The sequence below is a fragment of the Ornithorhynchus anatinus genome, chromosome 2, assembly GCF_004115215.2.
Source record: "Ornithorhynchus anatinus isolate Pmale09 chromosome 2, mOrnAna1.pri.v4, whole genome shotgun sequence".
Taxonomy (NCBI): domain Eukaryota; kingdom Metazoa; phylum Chordata; class Mammalia; order Monotremata; family Ornithorhynchidae; genus Ornithorhynchus; species Ornithorhynchus anatinus.
Genome location: NC_041729.1, coordinates 38,146,581 through 38,167,796, shown reverse-complemented (window position 1 = coordinate 38,167,796; position 21,216 = coordinate 38,146,581). Strand labels below are relative to the sequence as shown.

Here is a 21,216-nt window from a genome sequence, read left to right as displayed (position 1 = left end):
GTATTGTTGTAGCATACTCTCCTAAGTACTTAGTACAGCGCTCTGCACACAGTAAGTGCTCGATAAATATGAGTGATTTACTGACTTACCTCCTTAATTAGGCACAGGGCTACTCTTATCAGCTATCAGAGGTAAACACAATCGAGCCCAGATTTGGCTTTGCGTCCAAGGAAAATGGAAAGTGCTGTGGGCAAAATAGTTTTGCTATTGGAAGCTTTGCCACTGGCTGTTCCAGAATGCCCTGGAGTTTTGAGCTGAGTTTTGAAACATGGATCAGGAGGGAGGAAGGCTGGAGGGATTGGGTTACTGTGGGGATAGGACACGCAAGGAAATCTCCCAGTTCTTTGAACCCCACTGTCCTTTCGGGATTTCTTTCAACCCCACTGCCCTTTCGGGAGTTCAGAAACCCGGAGTCCAAGGCCTCTTGAGAAAGCTACTGTTTCGGGCGGCAAGAACTCAAATGCAATTGGTTTACCTAATAATTAGTAAACACGCTAGTTCCCTCCCCTTTCCTATTCGATCAGAAGGCCAGTGACGACACCAGCAGGAGGAGGAATAAAAACAAGCTGCTAGGGCCTACGCCCTACTCAGCCGGGAAGCAGAGAGCAGAAAGTCACCCGAGGGAAAACAGGGGAGCAAGGAGCAGAAAACCTCCCCAGAGACAAGATGAATTTCTTCCCAACACTTTCACCAGAAACTTGGACTTTACTTGCTGCATTCGTAACCCTTCTGATTTTGTAAGTAGCCTTGATTTTCTTTCATGGTAGAATCCACTAAGCTAAGTGCTTCGAAGTGATCTACAGTCCTTGTTTCACTGCAGTGAACTTTCTGTGATGGACAAGACCCTCTGCTCCCTTCACAGGGTGTGGGGGACAGGGGAAAAAGTTATGTGAGCTATGAATCATCATAAAGCAGTCCCTTTCGATCAACCGATCCATCGGTCATATTTATCAAGTGTCCACCCCAGACACCCCAGACTGTAAGCTTGTTGTGGGCAGGGAATGTGCCTGTTTGTTGTTGTAGCATACTCTCCCAACCACTTAGTACGGTGCTCTGCACACAGTAAGCGCTCAGTAAATATCACTGAATGAATGAATGTGTGTGTAGAACACTTGGGAGGGTACAGTATAGCAGAATCGGTAGATATGTCCCCTGCCCTCAAGTGGCTTATAGACTAGAGTCCCTTTGCCACACAGAAAATGAGGATTGAGACACTGGAGAACTGAAATATCTGTGATCTCTCTCTGTTCTTCCATGGTAAGTGATAGAGAAATCTGTGGCCTGGCTCAGAGTGTTCTGAGTGAGCACTTGAGTGCAGAGCACTGTATTACAACAGGGAGCATTCTGAACCAGCTATAGGAATGGTGGTTCCTAATGTAACAGGCACTAATGAAGAATGGCTGTTGCATTAGGATTCTATTGGTTCATCAACTAATAAGAATAATTATTGTGGTATTTGTTAAGCACCTACTGTGTTCCAGGCACTGCACTAAGCACTGAGGTGAATACAAGCAAATGAGGTTGGACACAGTCCCTGTCCCACATCAGGATCACAGTCTCAATCCCTGTTTAACAGATGAGGGAACTGAGACGCAGAGAAGTGAGGTGACCTGCACAAGGTTACACAGAAGACGAGTTGCAGAGCCGGAATTAGAACTCACAACCTTCTGACTCCCAGGCCCAGTGCTTCTATCCACTACGCCATGAACGTAGGGACCGTACTGGGAGTTGAAGAAGACTGTACCTATTCAGAGTGGTGTCGCCTAGCGGAAAGAGCATGGGCCTGGGAGTCAGGGGACCTGGGTGATAATCCTGGATCTGCCACCGGCCTGCTGTGGGACCTGGGTCAAAGTCGCTTAATATCTCTGGGGCTCAGTTTCCTTATCTGTAAAATGGGGATTCAATTCCTGTTCTCCCTTCTACTTAGCCTGAGAGCCCAATGAGGGACAAAGACTGTGTCTAACATAATTATCTTGTATCTACACCGATTATTTGTACAGTGTTTGACACATGGTTAGTACTTAATAAAAATTATCATTATTATTTTTTAGGTACTAATAATGGTACTGGTTAGACTCTCCCCATCCCACCTGACCCTGTAAGCATTGCAGTGAGGGTGAAGCACTGAGAGTGAAGCTATGGCAGAAATTTGAGGGATAAGATGATGGAAAGGAAAGATGCCCTTGTTAATTAACAGGCCCCTGATACTGGTGAACAACCTCTCATCCAAGGTTAAACCCACAATCAGGCTATACAAGGATTCCCTACCCCCAAAATCTGGACCCAACTTTCTTGCCTGAGAAGGAAGAAAACAGATTAATGAGGAGGTTCCTGTTTCCTAATGATTGCATTTAGGTGTGCTCAGGCTGGGAAAAGCCTGGTTAATGCCTCTATTGCAAAAGAGAACTGGTTTCACGGATGCTCAGAAATCTCTTCCTTCTTTGGACTCAGGCTGTCGTGCTCTAGGAGATGACTTATCATCCTTAAAATCAACATAGAAGAGAAACATTGACTTTTATTTCCTAGATAGAAGTTCCAGAAATTTATGGAGTACTTACTACGTGCAGAAACACTATACTGAGTGCTTGAGAGGGTAGAGTACAACAGAGTTAGCAGATACTTTCCCTGCCCACAGTGAGCTTACAATCTAGAGACTGGAGTTCAGAGCATGGGAGAGTAGAGAAGCTTCCATGGAGGTGGGGGTGGGCTGACGATCGACTGTAAGTGGGGCCCAGTGGCAACTGAGATCGAGGATCGCTTAACTCTGCAAACCCGGTCACCTGTCTTCCCCCTGGGCTACAGTGATGAATTTATTATTTTGTTTTTGTTTTTAGATTTTTTTCTTTTAAATGTTTTGCCTTACTATGTGCCAGGCACTGTACTAAGCACTGAGGTAGATACAAGCTAATCAGGTTGGATACAGTCCATGTCCCACATGGAGCTCATAGTATTAATCCCCATTTTACAGATGAAGTAACTGAGGCACAAAGAAGTTAAGTGATTTGCTCAAGGTCACACAACAGACAAGCAGAGGAGCCGGGATTAGAACCCAGGTCCTTCTTGAGGCCTCAGTTACCTCATCTGTAAAATGGGGATGAAGACTGTGAGCCCCACGTGGGACAACCTGATTCCCCTGTGTCTACCCCAGCGCTTAGAACAGTGCTCGGCACATAGTAAGCGCTTAACAAATACCAACATTATTAAAGAGCCCGGTCTTGGGAGTCAGAAGTCATGGGTTTGAATCCCAGCTCCGCCACTTGGAAGCTGTGTGACTCTGGGCAAGTCCCTTAACTTCTCTGTGCCTCAGTTCCCTCATCTGTGAAATGGGGATTAACTGTGAGCCTCACGTGGGACAACCTGATTACCTTGTATCTACCCCAGCACTTAGAACAGTGCTCTGCACATAGTAGGCATAGTAGAATGCTTCTCATTCCCTCATACTCCCTCTGATCTGACTTTTGGCTTCACCCTATTCTCTGTCTCCTCCTCCTCTCCCGCTGCTCTCCCTCCTTCACCACCTCCTTCCCTAACCTGGGACTTTGCAGTCCCAGCCGGATCAGCTGTTAGCTCTCCTGAGTGGTTGCCACTTGGACTCCTCTCCTGCCTCTCACTGTAACCCAACCTACCCATCCAGAGCCCAGAGCCCTAGCCCCCAAAGCAAAGATTACCAACGAATCACACAAACAGGCCAGGTCTACCCAATCAAGTGGAGGTCTGGCAAGTCGTCCGGTGAATTTAGGACATGTAGTTAGCCATTTCCTGAACTATTTCCACAGAAATGGTTACCTGCCATCCCTGCAATTTACTTAAGCCCATCGAGATCAGGCCAAATTTCTCTCAAAAAGTTTCAAGTAACTTCCAAATCCTTAGCCTCTCTCAAATCTGGGAGGAGGAGAAGGGGATGCAGATCCATTTCCAATTACCAGGGAACAGAACCAAAGTTTAATGGCTTGTCTCAAATTAAATGACACACCGGGGAGGACTCAGAATAGAAACTTACCAAGGAAATCTATCCTTGTTTTCCCTTTTGGGAAGGCATAGAGCGAAATGCCCTTGGACGGCATTGTCATGCGGCTGACGTAATAGAAGCTAGCTTGGTGGTCCCTTGTTGTTTTGAATTGAAAAGTAATCTACTTCAGAAATCGAAGTAGAGTTTGAACCAGGGTGTGGAATAACTGATGCAACTAGATGTGCAGCGTGGCAGGGAGAGACTATGTCTGACTGAACCAGATGGGTGATTCCACTTTAATATTTCAATTACTCATTTACCATCCTGGTGTTTACATTACAGATATGGGATCTGGCCATATAGTATTTTTAAGAAGTTGGGGATTCCTGGACCAAGGCCTCTGCCGTTCGTTGGGACATTTCTGGAATATCGAAATGTAAGTAACAGAAACAGCTTCCCCCCAGGTATTTTAAACTTTTAGCTCATCCACCTATTTCTGACTCAAATTCAGGGTCTTGTATCCCTCAGAAGAGACTGGGTAAGTTGTGCAATGAGGAAAGGAATGGTGTGGAATCAGGGATTGGGAAGGGATCTTTGATCCAGTTTCTCAGGAATGGCATAATGGCTGATTCTTGTTGTCCAAATGTGTTGGAAGAGTTATAACTCTGTTTATTTCCTCCTTGTATACATCCAAGGAAATCAAGAACATACCCACTGCTAGCTGAATTATCTGGTTGGTTCGGCCACAGAGAGAAAAAAAATCAATTAATGATGTTTAATGCGCATCTTCTGAGGGTTAAGGACTGTATTAAGTGCTTGGGAGAGTACAATATCATAGAATTGGTAAATACATTCCCTGCCCACAAAGCGATTACGGTCTAGAGGGGGAAGCAGACATTAATATAAACAAAAATAGTAACTAACAATAATAATGGCATTTGTTCAGTGCTTACTATTTGTCAAGCACTGTTTTAAGCTCTGGGGTACATACAAGCTAATTAGTTTGGACACAATCTTTGTCCCACATGGGGTTCACAGTCTTAATCCCCATTTAACAGATGAAGTAACTGAGACACAGAGAGGTTAAGTGACATGTCCAACGTTGCACAGGAGACAGTTGGCAGTGCTTGGGTTTAGAACCCAGCTCCTCTAACTCCAGGCAGTGGTTCTGAATGTGACTATCCACATCCTTCCTTCTATTCTAGAGATTCAAAAGGTAGGCCTTATTCCTCCTCTGTTGGGGTGGTACGTGGTAAACCCTTCAGACATTGCCTGATGACCCTGTGGACCCTGGAGCTCCCGTTCTTAGATGTTCCCCTTACTTTTTTATAGCTCTAACAGCTGGTTGGAACCTCTAGACTGTAAGTTGCTTTTGGGCAGGGAAAGTGCCTGCTAATTCTGTTGTATTGTACTCTCTCAAGAACTTAGTACAGTGCTCTGGACTTAGTAAGTGATCAATAAATATGATTGATTGATTGACTGAACACCTGCCTTCATTCTATGGACTTTCTCCCTCTGCATCACAATATCTGGTATCTAACCAAATTCTTCATTCTTGTTCAGGGAGTTTTTGAGTTTGACAAGAAGTGCTATGAAAAATATGGTAAAGTGTGGGGGTAAGTATTTCCCAGTAAATCTTCCCAACATTTTTTGAATGGCATTTGTTCTGCGCTCACTATGTCCCAGCGACTTTACTACGCACTGCTGTATATACATGCTAATCAGGTTGGACACAGTCCATGTCCCAAAATCTTAATCCCCATTTTATAGACCAGGTGACTGAGGCAAAGAGAAGTTAAGTGACTTGCCCAAGGTCACATGCTGGACTCTGCCCAAGGCTTTAGATCTGAGGATGAGATCTTGAAACATGGTTAAGCACACAGCAACCAGTCAGCTTCTTCTGCTTAAGCAGGATACGCGCACACACACACACATTCACACACAGAAAGATAGAGAAATTCTGTTGTTAGTTTTAACTGATTCCACACAAAAAAAAATTCTAAAGAAAATAGTTTCTCATAGATAACAATATAAGGTTCATTAATGCATTCCCAAGATCTAAAAAATGGAGCAACAGGTCATATCTACAGTATATTTTAAAACAGTGATAAAAATAGTATAGTATAGTCATATAAGTAGCAATGTAAATAGATATAAAAGATTTTGAATTACATCAATGGCATTTATTGAGCGCTTACTATGTGCAGAGCACTGTACTAAGCACTTGGGAGGGTACAAAACAGCAGAATTAGCAGATACGTTCCCGGCCCATAATGAGCTTACAGTCTAGAGGGAGAATCGTGTGTATTTACATGCATGAATACTTAATTTTCAAAATGTTCTCTTTCATATTTGATTCACTAAAAAGACTCCTTGTCCTAACAAACAAGAAAACTTCTCTCAACTAATGGTAAAATGAAATGGACTTTAATTACTTTATTCAACTCAACCAAAATACTTATCTGGTAGGATAGGAGAGGATGGGAGGTATTTAAGCCAAGTAAACTTGGCAGCATTATCTAAAGCAGTAAAATAAATAGCGGCATGAAAATCTAGGAGTGCTATTTTGAGAGAGCACTAAAAGAGTAGCATTTATATCTACGGATAGTTGAGTGGGTGTGTATCAATCAGTGGTATTTATTGAATCCTTTCTATGTGCAGACCAGTGTACTTGGTGCTTGGGAGAGTACAATACAACTGAATATGTTCTCTGCCCATAGTGATTTTACAGTGTAGAGGGGGAGACAGAAATGAGTATAAATGACTAATTGATAATGTATAATTTAAAGATATGTATGTAAATTCTGTGGAGTTGAGGGTGGGGTGAATATCAGATGCCCAAAGGTCAAAAGTCTAAGTGCACAGATGACACCGAAGGGTGAGTGAACCCAGGAAAAGAGGGCTTAAACAGAGAAGGCCTCTTTGGAGTTGTGACCTTAATAATGCTTTGAAGTTGGGAAGAGTGATGGTCTGGCATATATGGAAGGGAAGGGAATTCCTGGCTAAGGAGAGTGGGATAGGATGAGTGGATCAGTATGGTAGCAGTTTGGATGGAGAGGAAAGAGTGGGTTTGAGCAATGTTGTGAAAATAGAATTGGCGGGATTTGGTGACAGAGTGAATATGTGGGTGGAATGAGAGAGATGAATCCAAGACCAACGCTTGTTCTCCCTCCTTGTTAAACTGTATGTACCTAGTTGGTGAGTGTGTGTGGGGGGGAGTGGGGTGGAGCAGGACATCACTGGAGTAAAGGACTGAGAGGAGGTAGACAGTGAAAAGATGGTCAGGGACGCCACATGTATATTGAAATCCCTAAGGATCAATGTAGGGATAGAAAATGAGAGGAGTAATGTGAGAAAAATATCAAAATGGTTCAGAAAGTTGGAGGAGGGTCCTGGGGCAGGCGGTAGGTGAGTGGGACTAGTAATGGGACTGGGTGGTAGAGATAGAAGATGTGGACTTCAAAGGAAAGGAAGGAGAGAGATGGGGGAGGTGGGATGGTACAAAAATGGCACTGGACGGCAAGATGAAAGCCCACTTCTCTCCTCCCCAGTAAGTCTGGGGGGTGGGAGAAGATGAGGTCCCCTCTAAAAATAGAAGCAAGGGAGACTGTGTCATCTGGGGAAAGCCACGTTTCAGTGTTGGTGAGGATGGTGAGGAGGAGCACTGAGTGATTGGGTCAGGAACAGGTCAGTGATGAAGGGAAGATTTCCCATGATGGAGTGGGGATTCCACAGGCCACACTTGGCTGAGTCTGGGGTAGGAGGGGTGCGTGGGGCGGGGACGGTGTGAGGGTAGGAAGGGGGTGGGATGGGAGTGAGCTAGCAGAGGCCAGTGCCATGGGGAGGGGTTGAGGGGCAGGCCCGGGACAGGATGACAGGGATGGGGTGGGGGATAGGATGGGAGTACATTGAGGAGGGAGGAGGTGTTCTGGAGGGCAGAGATGAGGGGATCAGAGACGGAGAAAACTGAGGGCACAAGGAGGGGCCGGGAGGCTCCGGGAGGGGAGCTAGGGTGTAAGATCAAGGTAGCAAGGTAGACTGTAAGAGCATGGGAAGCAGCATGGTATAGTGGCAAGAGCATGGGCCTGGGAATCAAAAGGTCATGAGTTCTAATCCTGAATTCCACCACTTTTCTGCTGTATGGCCTTGGACAAGACACTTCACTTCCCTATATTTCATTTACCTATCTGTAAAATGGGGATTAAGACGGTAAGCCCCATGTGGGACATCGTCTGTGTCCAACCTGATTTAATTGTATCCACCCCAGCGCTTAATACAGTCCCTGGCACATAGGCGCCAGTGCCTGGAGCTTGACAAATACCATTATTATTATCAGTATCATTATCATTATTTACCTGGAGCTGCAGCAGTTGATCCTGGGTCTGCCACTTGTCTGCTGTGTGACCTTGAGCAGGTCACTTCATTTCTCTGGCCCTCAGTGTCCTCATCTATAAAACGTGAGCCCAATTTGGGACAGGGACTGTGACCAACCCGATTTGCTTATATCCACCCCAGGGCTTAGTAGAGTGCCTGGCACAAAGTAAGTGCTTAACAAATACCATTATCATTATTATTGTTATTATGATCTGTAGACCCAGTGGCCAAGGCAGGTTCCTCCAGTAGGAGGTGACTCTGACCCTCCTAGCTGGAGAGAATCCACAAAATCTGGGATGAGATTTGCGGGTCATTAAAGTGTCTTTCCAGAGTGAATGGGCCAGCACTGTCAAGTTGTTGTTGATGGGTGATCCCTCGACACATCTGTTAACCCCTTGGGGAGTCCACAGAGTCCGCAGTCCTACTTCTTTTGCATCAGCCCAGTGTCTCCGAAGGGTGGCAGTCCCAAGGCCCCAGTGCACAGTTGAGGGAAAGGGTGTCCCCTCCCTTGATGGAGTTCTAGGCTCCTGTTGCGCTTGGAGGAGGGACCCAGGAGGCCGGTGTCTCATCACTCTGAGCGACCCCAGGCCTCTGTTGTGCGGGCCTCGAGGGACCACGACTCTCCCCTTGCTCAGTCCTCTGGTCCCCATGTGTAGAGGGTGACCCTTCCCTCAGGCCTGAGCCTGGGTCTCCAGGGTGAGGGGTTAGGGGCTGGTCCCCCGAGGGCGGGAGGGTCGAGAAGACACTCTCCTTGATTCAGTCTACGGCCCCTCTCTTGTGGAGTGAGTTCTGGAGTGGTGGGCGGCCCCTCTCTCTGGAAAGGTCAGAGGTGGAGGGCGTTGGGTGGGGAGGGGCCAGACGGCTCAGCATACTCTCCTTCTGTCACAGACTTTACCTTCCTGCAGTTGTGGAGGGAGTTGGGGGGTAGGCGGGGGAGGAGGTCAGCAACCACTGTGCTTGGCTCTGGAAGGAATGCCCCAATTTAGACCTCTGTCACTGTCGCTGCTGCCTCTCACGGTCCTACTGCCGTGTTGGGAATTATATTATTCCATTAATCAAATTCATGGATATGAATATATAAATTGTCCTTCCTCTTCTACGGTGTTACTGATTGCGAAATTCCATCCTGGTGTGCAACAGTGACTGAAAAGATCAATGCCTGAACACCACCTCTTTCGGCATCCTTTTCTGGGCTTTGGGTTTGTCCCTTATATGACAGACCTATTTTCAAGCCTGCCTCGTGGTCCTCTGATCTTTGCAAAGACTCTGCCCGAGAAGCAACACCCTCTCTCCCGGTGACTGCCTTCCAGCCTAGTCCACCGTCGCACTGCTATCTCATCTCACATTGTGTGAGACTCTAGTTTCCGGTGCCTGTCAGTTATTTGTTCGGCTCCCAACGAGGTTGCATGTGCTTCCTTTAGGTTCATGATACTACCGCTTCCATGAATCTTCTTTACAGTTCTGTAGCTTCATGTCCCATGACTTACAGTCATTTTTACAGTGATTTTACCAGTGGACAGTAACAACCCAATAATCAATTTGGGCAGCAAGACAGACACTATTTATTTTCCTGACAACCAAAGTTAAAAACAAAAAACAAAAACACTTTCTAAAAATAGTCCAAGCATCATCCCTTAGGTTCTGCCAGCAGTAGCTTTAAAAGTGCCATTTTATTTTTGTATTCAAAAACGATTTCATCTTTAGATAACAGGGCAGAACTTTAGCAACTCTGATATGTCTGTATTGTATTTGTCCCTGATTGTGTCCCTACTTTTGATTTTCTACAACCTACAATATCCCAGGCACTGAGGGATATTGATTGGACTAAGCGATGCTATCTTTCGCCTGCCTGCTGAGAAATTGTTGTAGCACTGATTAAGGTGATGGGGAGAAAAAGGGGCCGACGGGCTCAGAGAACACCGTTAGTCTCTTCCCACGATGACAACTGTGATCCAACCTAACTGGGATGCTCCTTTATAAAGTCCAATTTGAGGGAAGTTGATAATTTAATTGGAAATCCTGAGATTTCAAAGCCAGGTAGCCTTTCCCGTGTCCATTCTTAACTCTCCATTGTAACAATGAGATTTTTTTCTAAAAGTAAATATTGTGAATTGGTGGAGAGATTGGGTTATAGTCGACTCTTATTGTGTGCAGGCATTCAGAAGAATTAATTTGATTAGTAAATTACTAAAGCTCTCCTGCTCCGAGGATTTCTCTGAAATACTCATTAAAATTTTCATTTTCTTGGTTGTCTGTTCTAAATAGGATTTTTGATGGTAGACAGCCAATCCTGGCCATTCTGGATCCTGACATCATCAAAACTGTTCTGGTAAAAGAGTTTCACGACTCTTTTCCAAACCGGCGGGTAAGTTCCCATGCCTGAAGAGATTTCCTCTGCAGATATCTAACGTGGTTTCGGCTCTCAGTGACATCAGTCCAAAGGTTGCCTTGAGTTTTCCCTTCAATGTCCGTCTTTGACTGAATATTTCATTTTTTTTTAAATATTTGTTAAGCGCGTACTACATTCCAGTCACTGTCCAAAGCCGTGGGATAGATACAAGATAATCAGGAGGGACACAATCCCTGTCTTACATGGGACTCACAGTCATTTTATAGATGAGGTAACTGAGATACAGAGAAGTTAAGTAACTTGCCCAAGGTCACACAACAGGCATGTGGTGGAGCCAGGATTAGAACCCAGGTCCTCCTATTCCCAGGCCTGTGCTCTTTGCACTAGGACATACCGCTTTTCAGGGAGTCTTCTGCTTTCTCTCTCTCTCCCACTGACCAAACATAATAATAATTAGTATTTGTTAAGCGCTTACTGTGTGCAGAGCACTGTTCTAAGCGCTGGGGTAGATACAGGGTAATCGGGTTGTCCCACATGAGGCTCACAGTTAATCCCCATTTTACAGATGAGGTAACTGAGGCACAGAGAAGTAAGTGACTTCACTTCCCAGTCATACAGCTGACAGGAGGCAGAGTCGGGATTCGAACCCATGACCTCTGACTCCCAAACCCGGGCTCTTTCCACTGAGCCACGCTGCAGTATTTTCTTTGGCCACCCATGACTATAACACTTGAGTTATAGTTGAGTTAGTTATGACTATAGTATAGTCATACTATATAGTATAACGTCCCTCTCGTTCACCCCACACATCCTATCCGTTACCAAGACCTGCCGGTTTCACCTCTACAATATCGCCAAGATCCGCCCTTTCCTCTCCACCCAAACGGCTACCTTACTATTACGGGCTCTCGTTATATCCCGGCTAGACTACTGTGTCAGCCTTCTCTCTGACCTCCCTTCCTCCTCTCTCGCCCCGCTCCGGTCTATTCTTCACTCCGCTGCCCGGCTCATCTTCCTGCAGAAACGATCTGGGCATGTCACTCCCCTTCTTAAACAACTCCAGTGGTTGCCTATCGACCTCCGCTCCAAACAAAAACTCCTCACTCTAGGCTTCAAGGCTCTCCATCACCTTGCCCCTTCCTACCTCTCCTCCCTTCTCTCTTTCTACCGCCCACCCCGCACGCTCCGCTCCTCTGCCGCCCACCTCCTCGCCGTCCCTCGGTCTCGCCTATCCCGCCGTCGACCCCTGGGTCACGTCCTCCCACGGTCCTGGAACGCCCTCCCTCCTCACCTCCGCCAAACTGATTGTCTTTCCCTCTTCAAAACCTTACTTAAAAATCACCTCCTCCAAGAGGCGTTCCCAGACTGAGCTCCTCTTCCCCCTCTACTCCCTCTGCCATCCCCCCTTTACCTCTCCGCAGCTAAAGCCTCATTTTCCCCTTTTCCCTCTGCTCCTCCACCTCTCCCTTCCCATCCCCACAGCACTGTACCCGTCCGCTCAACTGTATATATTTTCGTTACCTTATTTATTTTGTTAATGAATTGTACATCGCCTTGATTCTATTTAGTTGCCATTGTTTTTATGAGATGTTCTTCCCCTTGACGCTGTTTAGTGCCATTGTTCTTGTCTGTCCGTCTCCCCCGATTAGACTGTAAGCCCGTCAAACGGCAGGGACTGTCTCTATCTGTTGCCGACTTGTTCATCCCAAGCGCTTAGTACAGTGCTCTGCACATAGTAAGCGCTCAATAAATACTATTGAATGAATGTAGTATATACTATAGTATATAGTATACAGTATATATATACTGTATGTAGTATATAGTATATAGTATAGTATAGTGTAGTATAGTTGAGTTATGACTATAACACCCTGAGCCACGTCCTCCCGCGGTCCTGGAACGCCCTCCCTCCTCACCTCCGCCAAACTGATTCTCTTTCCCTCTTCAAAACCCTACTTAAAACTCACCTCCTCCAAGAGGCCTTCCCAGACTGAGCTCCTCTTCTCCCTCTACTCCCTCTGCCACCCCCCTTTTACCTCTCCGCAGCTAAACCCTCTTTTTCCCCTTTTCCCTCTGCTCCTCCACCTCTCCCTTCCCATCCCCACAGCACTGTACTCGTCCGCTTAACTGTATATATTTTCATTACCCTATTTATTTTGTTAATGAATTGTACATCGCCTTGATTCTATTTAGTTGCCATTGTTTTTACGAGATGTTCTTCCCCTTGACTCTATTTATTGCCATTGTTCTTGTCTGTCCGTCTCCCCCGATTAGGCCGTAAGCCCGTCAAACGGCAGGGACTGTCTCTATCTGTTGCTGACTTGTTCATCCCAAGCGCTTAGTACAGTGCTCTGCACATAGTAAGCGCTCAATAAATACTATTGAATGAATGAATGAACTTGAGACAGTGTTCCTAGCCAGCGCCTCTGCTTGGTTGGCCCACAGCGGACGATCTTAGTGTGATCCTTTAAAAACCATGCTGGAAGCCAGAGAGTTCTTTGTCATTGCCAGCAGATGAGAGTGATAGTGCTGATGGCAGCTCTTGCCATGGCAAAATGACAGCTGGGCTACTTCTGAAGAGCGAGGCATGGCCATTTATAAACGATTCTGTTAAACGTTGGCTTCCTCAGTAACGGACTTGGCTGGGATACAAAGGCAGCACCATTTGCTGCCCAGGGCTTTGTCCTGGATCTTGCTGATCGTTCAACCCCCGGGACCTGTGGGTAGAACCCTGATCACTCTTCAGGAGCCCATCTATGGACAAGTGCTAGCAAGGAGCCACGAACCAAGGTGGAGCTCGGGGCCAGTAGGAGATGCCGTGGAGGGGAGTCAAAAAGCTTTGGCTCTTCATTCACCCCGCCTACTGCCCGAAGAAAATTGAGGGATGTTGGGAAAGATGCCATTCTCCGAGTCCCCGCACCTCTCCAGATTCAGTATATTTGGCAAAGATATTGACACCCTCAGTGCAATTTTGATTGCTGGATTATTTTCTCCGAAGAGACTAACTGGTGCTCAATAGTAATAATTGTGGTGTTTGTTTAGTTCCTACTATGTGCCAAGCACTGTTCTAAGCACTGGGGTAGATACAAGGAAATCAGGTCGGACATAGTCCCTGTCCCACATGAGGCTCACACTCTTAATCCTCATTTTACGTACGAGGTAACCGAGGCACAGAGAAGTTAAGTGACTTGCCCAAGGTCACGCAGCAGACAAGTGGCAGAGCAGGATTAGAACCCACAACCTCTGACTCCCAAGCCCGTTCTCTTGTCACTAGGCCATGCTGCTTCCCGTAATCTGGGCTTAATCTCACAGATTCCCGTTCTGTCCTACTGCCTTTATTTTTATTGGAAAGATTTTCCTATTCATAATTGATTTAGGATTTCACTTAACATGCACTATCAAACCCCAGTTCAGTCCGTGAACACCGTAAACCTGCAACAGTCATCCTGTCCTTTCTGAAATCACATCTCCTCCAAAAGTCAATCTTCCCAGGCTTCTCTAAGAGCCAGTCCACCCAGAGTAGTTCTAAGACACCATGGGTGAACTAAAATGTAATAATAATTGTTGTGGTATTTGTTAAGTGCTTACTATATGCCAGGTTCTGTACTAAGCACTCGGGTAAATACAAGCAAATTGTACTGGACACAGTCCCTGTCCCACATGGGGCTCCTAGTCTTCATTCCCATTTTGCAGATGAGGCAACTGAGGCACAGAGAAGTGAAGTGTGTTGCCCAAGGTCACACAGTAGACATGGCAGAGCCGGAATTAGAACCCAGGTCCCTCTGATAGTGCTCAAGCACTATCAATTTAGGCACAATACAGTCAGTCCTCACTAGGGCAAACCTGAAAGCTGCCTGCCCTGGCCTGGGTTCCACCTGATGACTCACTTTCTCTTTCGTAGAACTTGCGTCTAAATGGTGGCTTGGACTCTAGCCTCACCATCGCCGAGTATCACACGTGGAAGAGGATTCGCACCATCGTCTCCCCGGCCTTCACCAGTGGGAAACTTAAGGAGGTGAGGTCCATGACCCTACTGCCCTGGCTGGCGTGTGAGTCACAGATGGAGCAAAGGTTGGACGAATGGCCTCTGCCCAGCCCTTAGCTGCAGGGAAAGTGACTTTTCTGTTCCCTCCCTGTTCCCCAGCACCCGAGCTGTTCCGTTTCTGCAGGATCTAGCTCACTTTCTACACCTATCCTTCCTTTTAGCATTGTCCAGCACTAGGACAAAAAGTCTCAGGCTTCAAGGATTATTGTAATAGTCACCATCTTTGTACCAAAAAAGCCCAAATCAAGATTTTTCTGAATGATTTTTAGAGAAATTTGCAGCCCCTAAACTCTCCCTGTTATTCCCAAAGCAACACTGCTACCCCCAACCAAGTGATCCCCTCTCCACCTTCCTCCGAGGTTCCAGTAACTCCTCAGCCAGTCGTTTCTATTCATTGAGCACTTACTGTGTGCAGAGCAGTCTACTAAGCACTTGGGAGAGCAAAATATAACAATATAACAGATATATTCCCTGCCCACCACGAGCTTACAATCTAGAGGTGGAGATGGCCATTAATATAAATAAATGAACAACAAATATGTGCATAAGTGCTTTGGGACAGGGTGGGCGCCTGAAGAAAAGGCACAAGTCAGGGTGACTCAGAAAGGCGCAGGAAAAGAGGAAAGGAGGCCTTAGTTCATTCATTCATTCAATAGTATTTATTGAGCGCTTGCTATGTGCAGAGCACTGTACTAAGCGCTTGGCATGTACAATTCAGCAACAGATAGAGACAATCCCTGCCCAGTGATGGACTCACAGTCTAAATGGGTTAGACAGACAGCAAAGCAATACAGAACAAAACAAAAACAAGACAACATCATCAAGATAAATGGAATCAAGGAGATATACACCTCATTAACAAAATAAATAGGGTACTAAATAATATATACAAATGAGCAAATGAGCACAGTGCTGAGGGAAAAGGAATGGGGAAGAGCAGAGGGTGGGGAGTAGGGGAGGGGAGGGGGAGCAGAGGGAAGGGTGAGCTCAGTCTGGGAAGGCCTCCTGGAGGAGGTGAGCTCTCAGTAGGGCTTTGAAGAGGGGAAGAGAGTTAGTTTGGCGGATGTGAGGAGGGAGGACATTCCAGGACAGCGGTAGGACGTGGGCCAGGGGTCACGGCAGGATAGGCGTGAACGGGGGACCATGAGGAGGTGAGCGACAGAGTAGCGGAGTGTATGGGGTGGACAGTAGAAAGAGAGAAGGGAGGTGAGGTAGGAGGGGGCAAGGTGATGGAGAGCTTCGAAGCCAAGAGTGAGTAGTTTTTGTTTCGTGTGAAGGTTGATAGGCAACCACTGGAGGTTTTTGAGGAGGGGAGCAACATGTACAGAGCATTTCTGTAGGAAGATGATCGCGGCAGTGGAATAAAGAATAGACTGGAGTGCGGAGAGACAGGAGGAAGGGAGATCCACGAAGAGGCTGACACAATAATCCAGTCAGGATATTATGAGAGCTTGTACCAGCACCATAGCTATTTGGATGGAGAGGAAAGGGCGGATCTTGGCAATACTGTGAAGGTGAGACCGGCAGGTGTTGGTGACGGATCGGATGTGTGGGGTGAATGAGAGAGCAGAATCAAGGACGACACCAAGGTTGCTGGCCTGTAAGGCGGGAAGGATGGTCGTGCCATCCACAGTGACAGGGAAGTCAGGGAGAGGACATGGTTTGGGAGGAAGATAAGGAGCTTAGTCAGGGAAGGCATCTTGGAACTCCTATTTGGCAGGTTTGGGGAGCCAGGGAAATATGGCCACGAGGAGAGTACCCGCTCTCCCAGTAACATGTGGAAAAGGGACTATCTGAAAATTTACAGCACTCGTACCACCAGTGGTAGGAGTGAGAGATGAGGTTCTCTGGAGCTGGGCATAAATCAGGATTCAGTCTTCCTGCCAGCCCTAATGTAGGATTGTCTTATCACATGGTGGGTTATGCCATACTTTGCCAGTGGGACTGACCAGTTGGTCCCTCGAAGGATAAAGAGAAGATGGGAATTTGCCAAGGTGGGATTAATTTGAGCATTAGGGTCGGGCAGTAATTAATGGTTTTGGGGGTTCTAGCCAACCACTGGAGAGGTGTAAGGTGGGTTGGTAGACTAGTACCCCTCAGCCTCAGTGGCAGTTGTGGTAAACACGATGACCACAGAGAAGGAGGAAGAGTGCTTAGCTTCCAAGACCATCCTAGTTGAGCTGCCCCTTCCGAGATGTGCAGTGGGATTTTCCAGGGTGGCAGGAAAAGTTAATCACCGAGCCATAGCAGATATATCTAGGAGAGCCAGTTGTGACATGGCTGAATGTCTGGACAGTTTCAGAACCTCACCACAGGCCACGAGTTTGACAGATCAATTCCTTAAGTGGGGTAGACATTTGGGTGGAAACTAAATTTCCTCTCTTAACCGTGTTTCTGTAATTAATAGCAAGGGGTGGATGTGGGGAGGGGGTTCAAATCAGATAGTCTTGCTCCTATTATATTGTTTATTTAAAGGCAGTCATTGAATCCCATGGGTACTCACACCTTCTCCACTATTGCCCTTATGTATTTATCTTTATTGTCTCTTACTTTCTCCTATCTGAAATTTATTTTTCCATCCATCATATTTCATTCCTCCCAAGCTATCTTCTCACTGTGCCTCCTGTTCAACTCTCCTCCCTCTGACTCATTGCCTCTCCTCCTCCCTTAATCAAATATTGTACTGTCCCAACCTCTCGGTTCAATGCCCTACCCGCTGTAAGCACATAAAAAATCACTTTTATATCTATAGATTGTAAAGTCCTTGAGGGCAAGGATCATGTCCATGAATTCTGCTGTATCCTCCCAAGCCCTCAGGGTTCTGCACAAAATTATTATCAAGTGCCGTCGAACCACATAATAAGTACTCAATAAATTCTATTAATTGATTTATTTAAATATGAGCCCTCAAAGAGCTAATTCCCTGTGTCCCTTTAGAGCAATCCAAACACAGTTGAGGGCTGAGTGATTTTGGATTATGTTTCAGATGTTCCCAATCATCAAACATTATGGAAAAATTCTGGTGCAAAATATTGACAAGAAGGTGAAGAAGAATGAGCCAGTGAATATGAAGGAGTGAGTAGGATTTCTCTGTTTACCTATCCTTTAGGATGGTATTCTCCCAAGGGCTTAGTACAGTGCTCTGCACATGGTAAGTACTTAGTATTAAGTACTAAGTACTAAGTACTTACCATTGATCGATTTTCCTCTGGGACATGGGAGGAAAAGTAGCTTGTATGTGTGGTTTTCTTGGTCAGAACAAGAGGGTCTGGGAGGTCTAGACTATAAGGTCGTTGTGGGCAGGGAATGTGTCTGTTATATTGTAATATTGTACTCTCTCAAGCGCTTAATACAGTTCTCTGCACACAGTAAGCAATAAATATAACTGACTGACTAACTAAAGTGTGTGGAGGGAGAGACTTCTCATAGATGCTGAACATTGAGCACATTGTCAAGATGTTCTCAGTTCCTGACTAGCATAGCCCCTTGGGAATGGAGGGAGACCTAGAAAGTGACCCAAAAGAAACTCTGAATCCTGAAAATTCTATTAATACCAGCCACGGTCCTCATTCTGATCCGACAGCCCTTTGGGAAGGTGGTTTTTAAAGCCTGAGATTAATGTTCAAGTCGCTCTAAGAATGTTGTCTACTCCCGGCTGTGAAGCTGGCTTGAGCGTTAGAAGTTGTGAGCTGGGAATGTGTCTACCAATTCTGTTGTATTGTACTCTCCCAAGTGCTTAGAACAGTGCTGTGCAAACAATAAGTGAGTGATAAGTACCCCTGGCTGATGGATTAGAAGTTAACTCAAGCAGATTGTTCCAATCTCTGCAACATGGTCATTAAAGCATCCCAGAGGCCATACAGAAATGCGGGTGAGCTGACTTGTTTCAGGCCGTGGCTTCTCCTCCCAGCCCTGTATTTCCTGTACTCTGAGGAGTGGATCTACCCGTGCCCTTGAGACAATAGGTTGGCAAAGGTAACCACCTCCTATGAGAACCTGACATTCCATCCCAAGTGATGGATCCCCCTCTACACTGTAAGCTCGTTGTGGGCATGGAATATGTCAGTTTATTTTATATCGTACTCTCCGAGTGCTTAGTACTGTGCTCTGCGTCTAGTAGATAGTCAATAAATACAGTTGTCTGACTGACTGACTGTCCGGTAACTTAGGCCTGGCTTTCCTGAGGTAACTGGCTTCTTAGGGGAATAATGAAGAGGTTTTTCTTGGCAAAGATGTCCCGTTCCATGAGGGTCCAGGAGGATGTTACAGTCTTGTTGACTGGATCTCTTTCTAACCTGAGTTCTCTGTCCTTCAGGATCTTTGGGTCGTACAGTCTGGACGTGGTCACCAGTACCTCCTTTGGAGTGGACATAGATTCGATGAACAATCCCAATGACCCTTTTGTTAAACAGATCAATAAGTTACTCTCTTTCACTTTCTTAAGCCCTCTGATCCTGCTCACAGGTAGGACAATCAGTCCTCTTTGCCAACCTAAGGCCCATCCAGAGGGGAAGCCTGAGAAAGAGATATTCTGTAGATCCCAATTATATAGAAAAAGCTAGAAACTCTGAATCTGCAGCTATGTTTCCCACAGGTAGCACCAAGGGTAAGACGTTTAAACGAGCAGATGTTTAGAGACATCTCTCTAGTGTTAGATTGTTGTCTTTAATAACACTATTGGTATTTATTAAGCATTTACTATATGTCCGGCACTGTGCTAAGCACTGGAGTAGATTGAAAATAATCAGGTCTGGCAGTTTCTAGCCCTCATGAGGTTCACAGTGTGAGAGAAAGGGAGAATGGGCATTTTATCTTCATTTTACAGATGAGGAAACTGAGGTACAGAGAAGTTAAATTGCTCAAGGTCACACAGCAAGTATGAGACTAGACCCCCCCAATTTCCGGATTCCCAGTCCTGGGCTGCCTGATGACTAGCACCTGAAAAATAATAATAATAATAATTATGGTACTTGCTTACTATGTGCCAAGCACTGTTCTAGGCACTAGGGTAGATACAGAGTAATCAGGTTATCTCATATGGGGCTCACAGTATTCCCATTTTATAGATGAGGTAAGTGAAGGACAGAGAAGTTAAGTGGCTTCCCCAAGGTCATACAGCAGACAAGTGGCGGAGCTGGGATTAGAACTCACATCCCCTGAATGCTTAACAAATAGCAAAAGGCCAAGTTACAGGACCTCACCCTTTTTAAACCTGTGCTACAGGATAAAGTGTCATTGTTCCAGTTTGCAAGAGTACGTAGTTATGAGAAAGTGCATTCTTGGGATAGAGTCAATAGTATTTATTGAGCACGTTCTGTGTGCAAAGCACTGAGCTGAAGGAGAAGACCCAATTGATCCCAGTCCTCTAGAAGCTTGATAGAGTGAATTAGGGGGGAAAAAATCACTTTTTTCATAACATTTGACATCACTAGGCCTGTTTGCTATGTCTAGAGGTTTCTGCTCTTAATTACTTCTTCAACCTAACCCTGCTTCCAGCTTTTAGCCAGATGTAGACAGACCCTAGTATCTCTAACTAGTTGAGAAAACAGTCACTTTGCAGAAACTCTGAATATTTTTGTTTTCAATGGTAAGGGATTAATTGATTTGTGAGAGCCCCAGAAACTCCCCTCCCCTTAGTTTTTCCTCCGAAGACTGTTCCCCTCATCCCCAGAACTCTGAGCTCCAGAGAGCTGTTCAGTTGCACGTGCCATTTACGGATTCCCTCTCTCATTCCGTTCAGTGGTGTGTCCTTTCCTCGTGCCAGTTTTCGAAAAGATGAACCTGTCACTGTTTCCCCGGGAGTTCTTGGAATTCTTTGTTGGCGTCACCCGCAACTTCAAAGAGAAGAGGCAGAAAGGTGTCCACACGGTCAGTCCCACTCCATCACTCCCAAATCAGTGGCCCTTAAAGCAGTAGCATCCAGCTTCCAGGCTGTATTAATAATGACAACAACTGTGGTATTAATTAAACACTTACTATGTGCCAAGCACTGTACTAAGCACTGGGGTGGATACAAGCAAATCGGCTTGGACACAGTCTCTCTTCCATGTGGGGCTCACAGTCTCAATCCCCATTTTACAGATGAGGTAACTGAGACCCAGAGAAATGAAGTGACTTACCCAAAATCACACAGTGGGCAAGTGGTCGAGCCAGGAATAGAACCCATGACCTTCTGACTCCCAGGCCCATGCTCTGTCCACTAGGCCATGCTGCTTCTGTGTAGAACCAGGGCCAAGCCACAGTCAATCAGTGCTCTTTACTGAGGTTTACTGTACTAAGCACTTGGGAGAGTACAATATGACAGAGTTGGTAGACACGTTCCCCTCCCACAGGGAGCTTAAAGAGACAGATAGTAAAATAAATTACAGCTATGTATGTAAATAATGTGGGGCTGAAGGTGGGGTGAATGTCAAGTGCTTAAAGTGTACAGATCCAAGTGAACAGGTGATACGGAATGGATAGGGAATTGGGAAAATGAGGGCTTAGTTGAGGAATCCC

At 45.9% G+C, this 21,216-nt stretch overlaps 1 protein-coding gene across 1 annotated transcript in view; it reads left to right on the top strand.

The window, feature by feature from the left end:
• The first annotated feature begins 588 nt into the window (after positions 1 to 588).
• Positions 589 to 21,216, top strand: part of LOC100091970 (cytochrome P450 3A21-like) — a 31,290-nt gene continuing 10,662 nt past the window's right edge. Inside the window, exons 1-8 of the mRNA XM_029057504.2 lie at positions 589 to 737; positions 4,292 to 4,385; positions 5,513 to 5,565; positions 10,589 to 10,688; positions 14,575 to 14,688; positions 17,705 to 17,793; positions 19,034 to 19,182; positions 20,459 to 20,586. Coding sequence (XP_028913337.1) covers positions 667 to 737; positions 4,292 to 4,385; positions 5,513 to 5,565; positions 10,589 to 10,688; positions 14,575 to 14,688; positions 17,705 to 17,793; positions 19,034 to 19,182; positions 20,459 to 20,586 — 798 coding nt within the window. The 5' untranslated portion in view covers positions 589 to 666. The remainder of the gene's footprint in view (positions 738 to 4,291; positions 4,386 to 5,512; positions 5,566 to 10,588; positions 10,689 to 14,574; positions 14,689 to 17,704; positions 17,794 to 19,033; positions 19,183 to 20,458; positions 20,587 to 21,216) is intronic.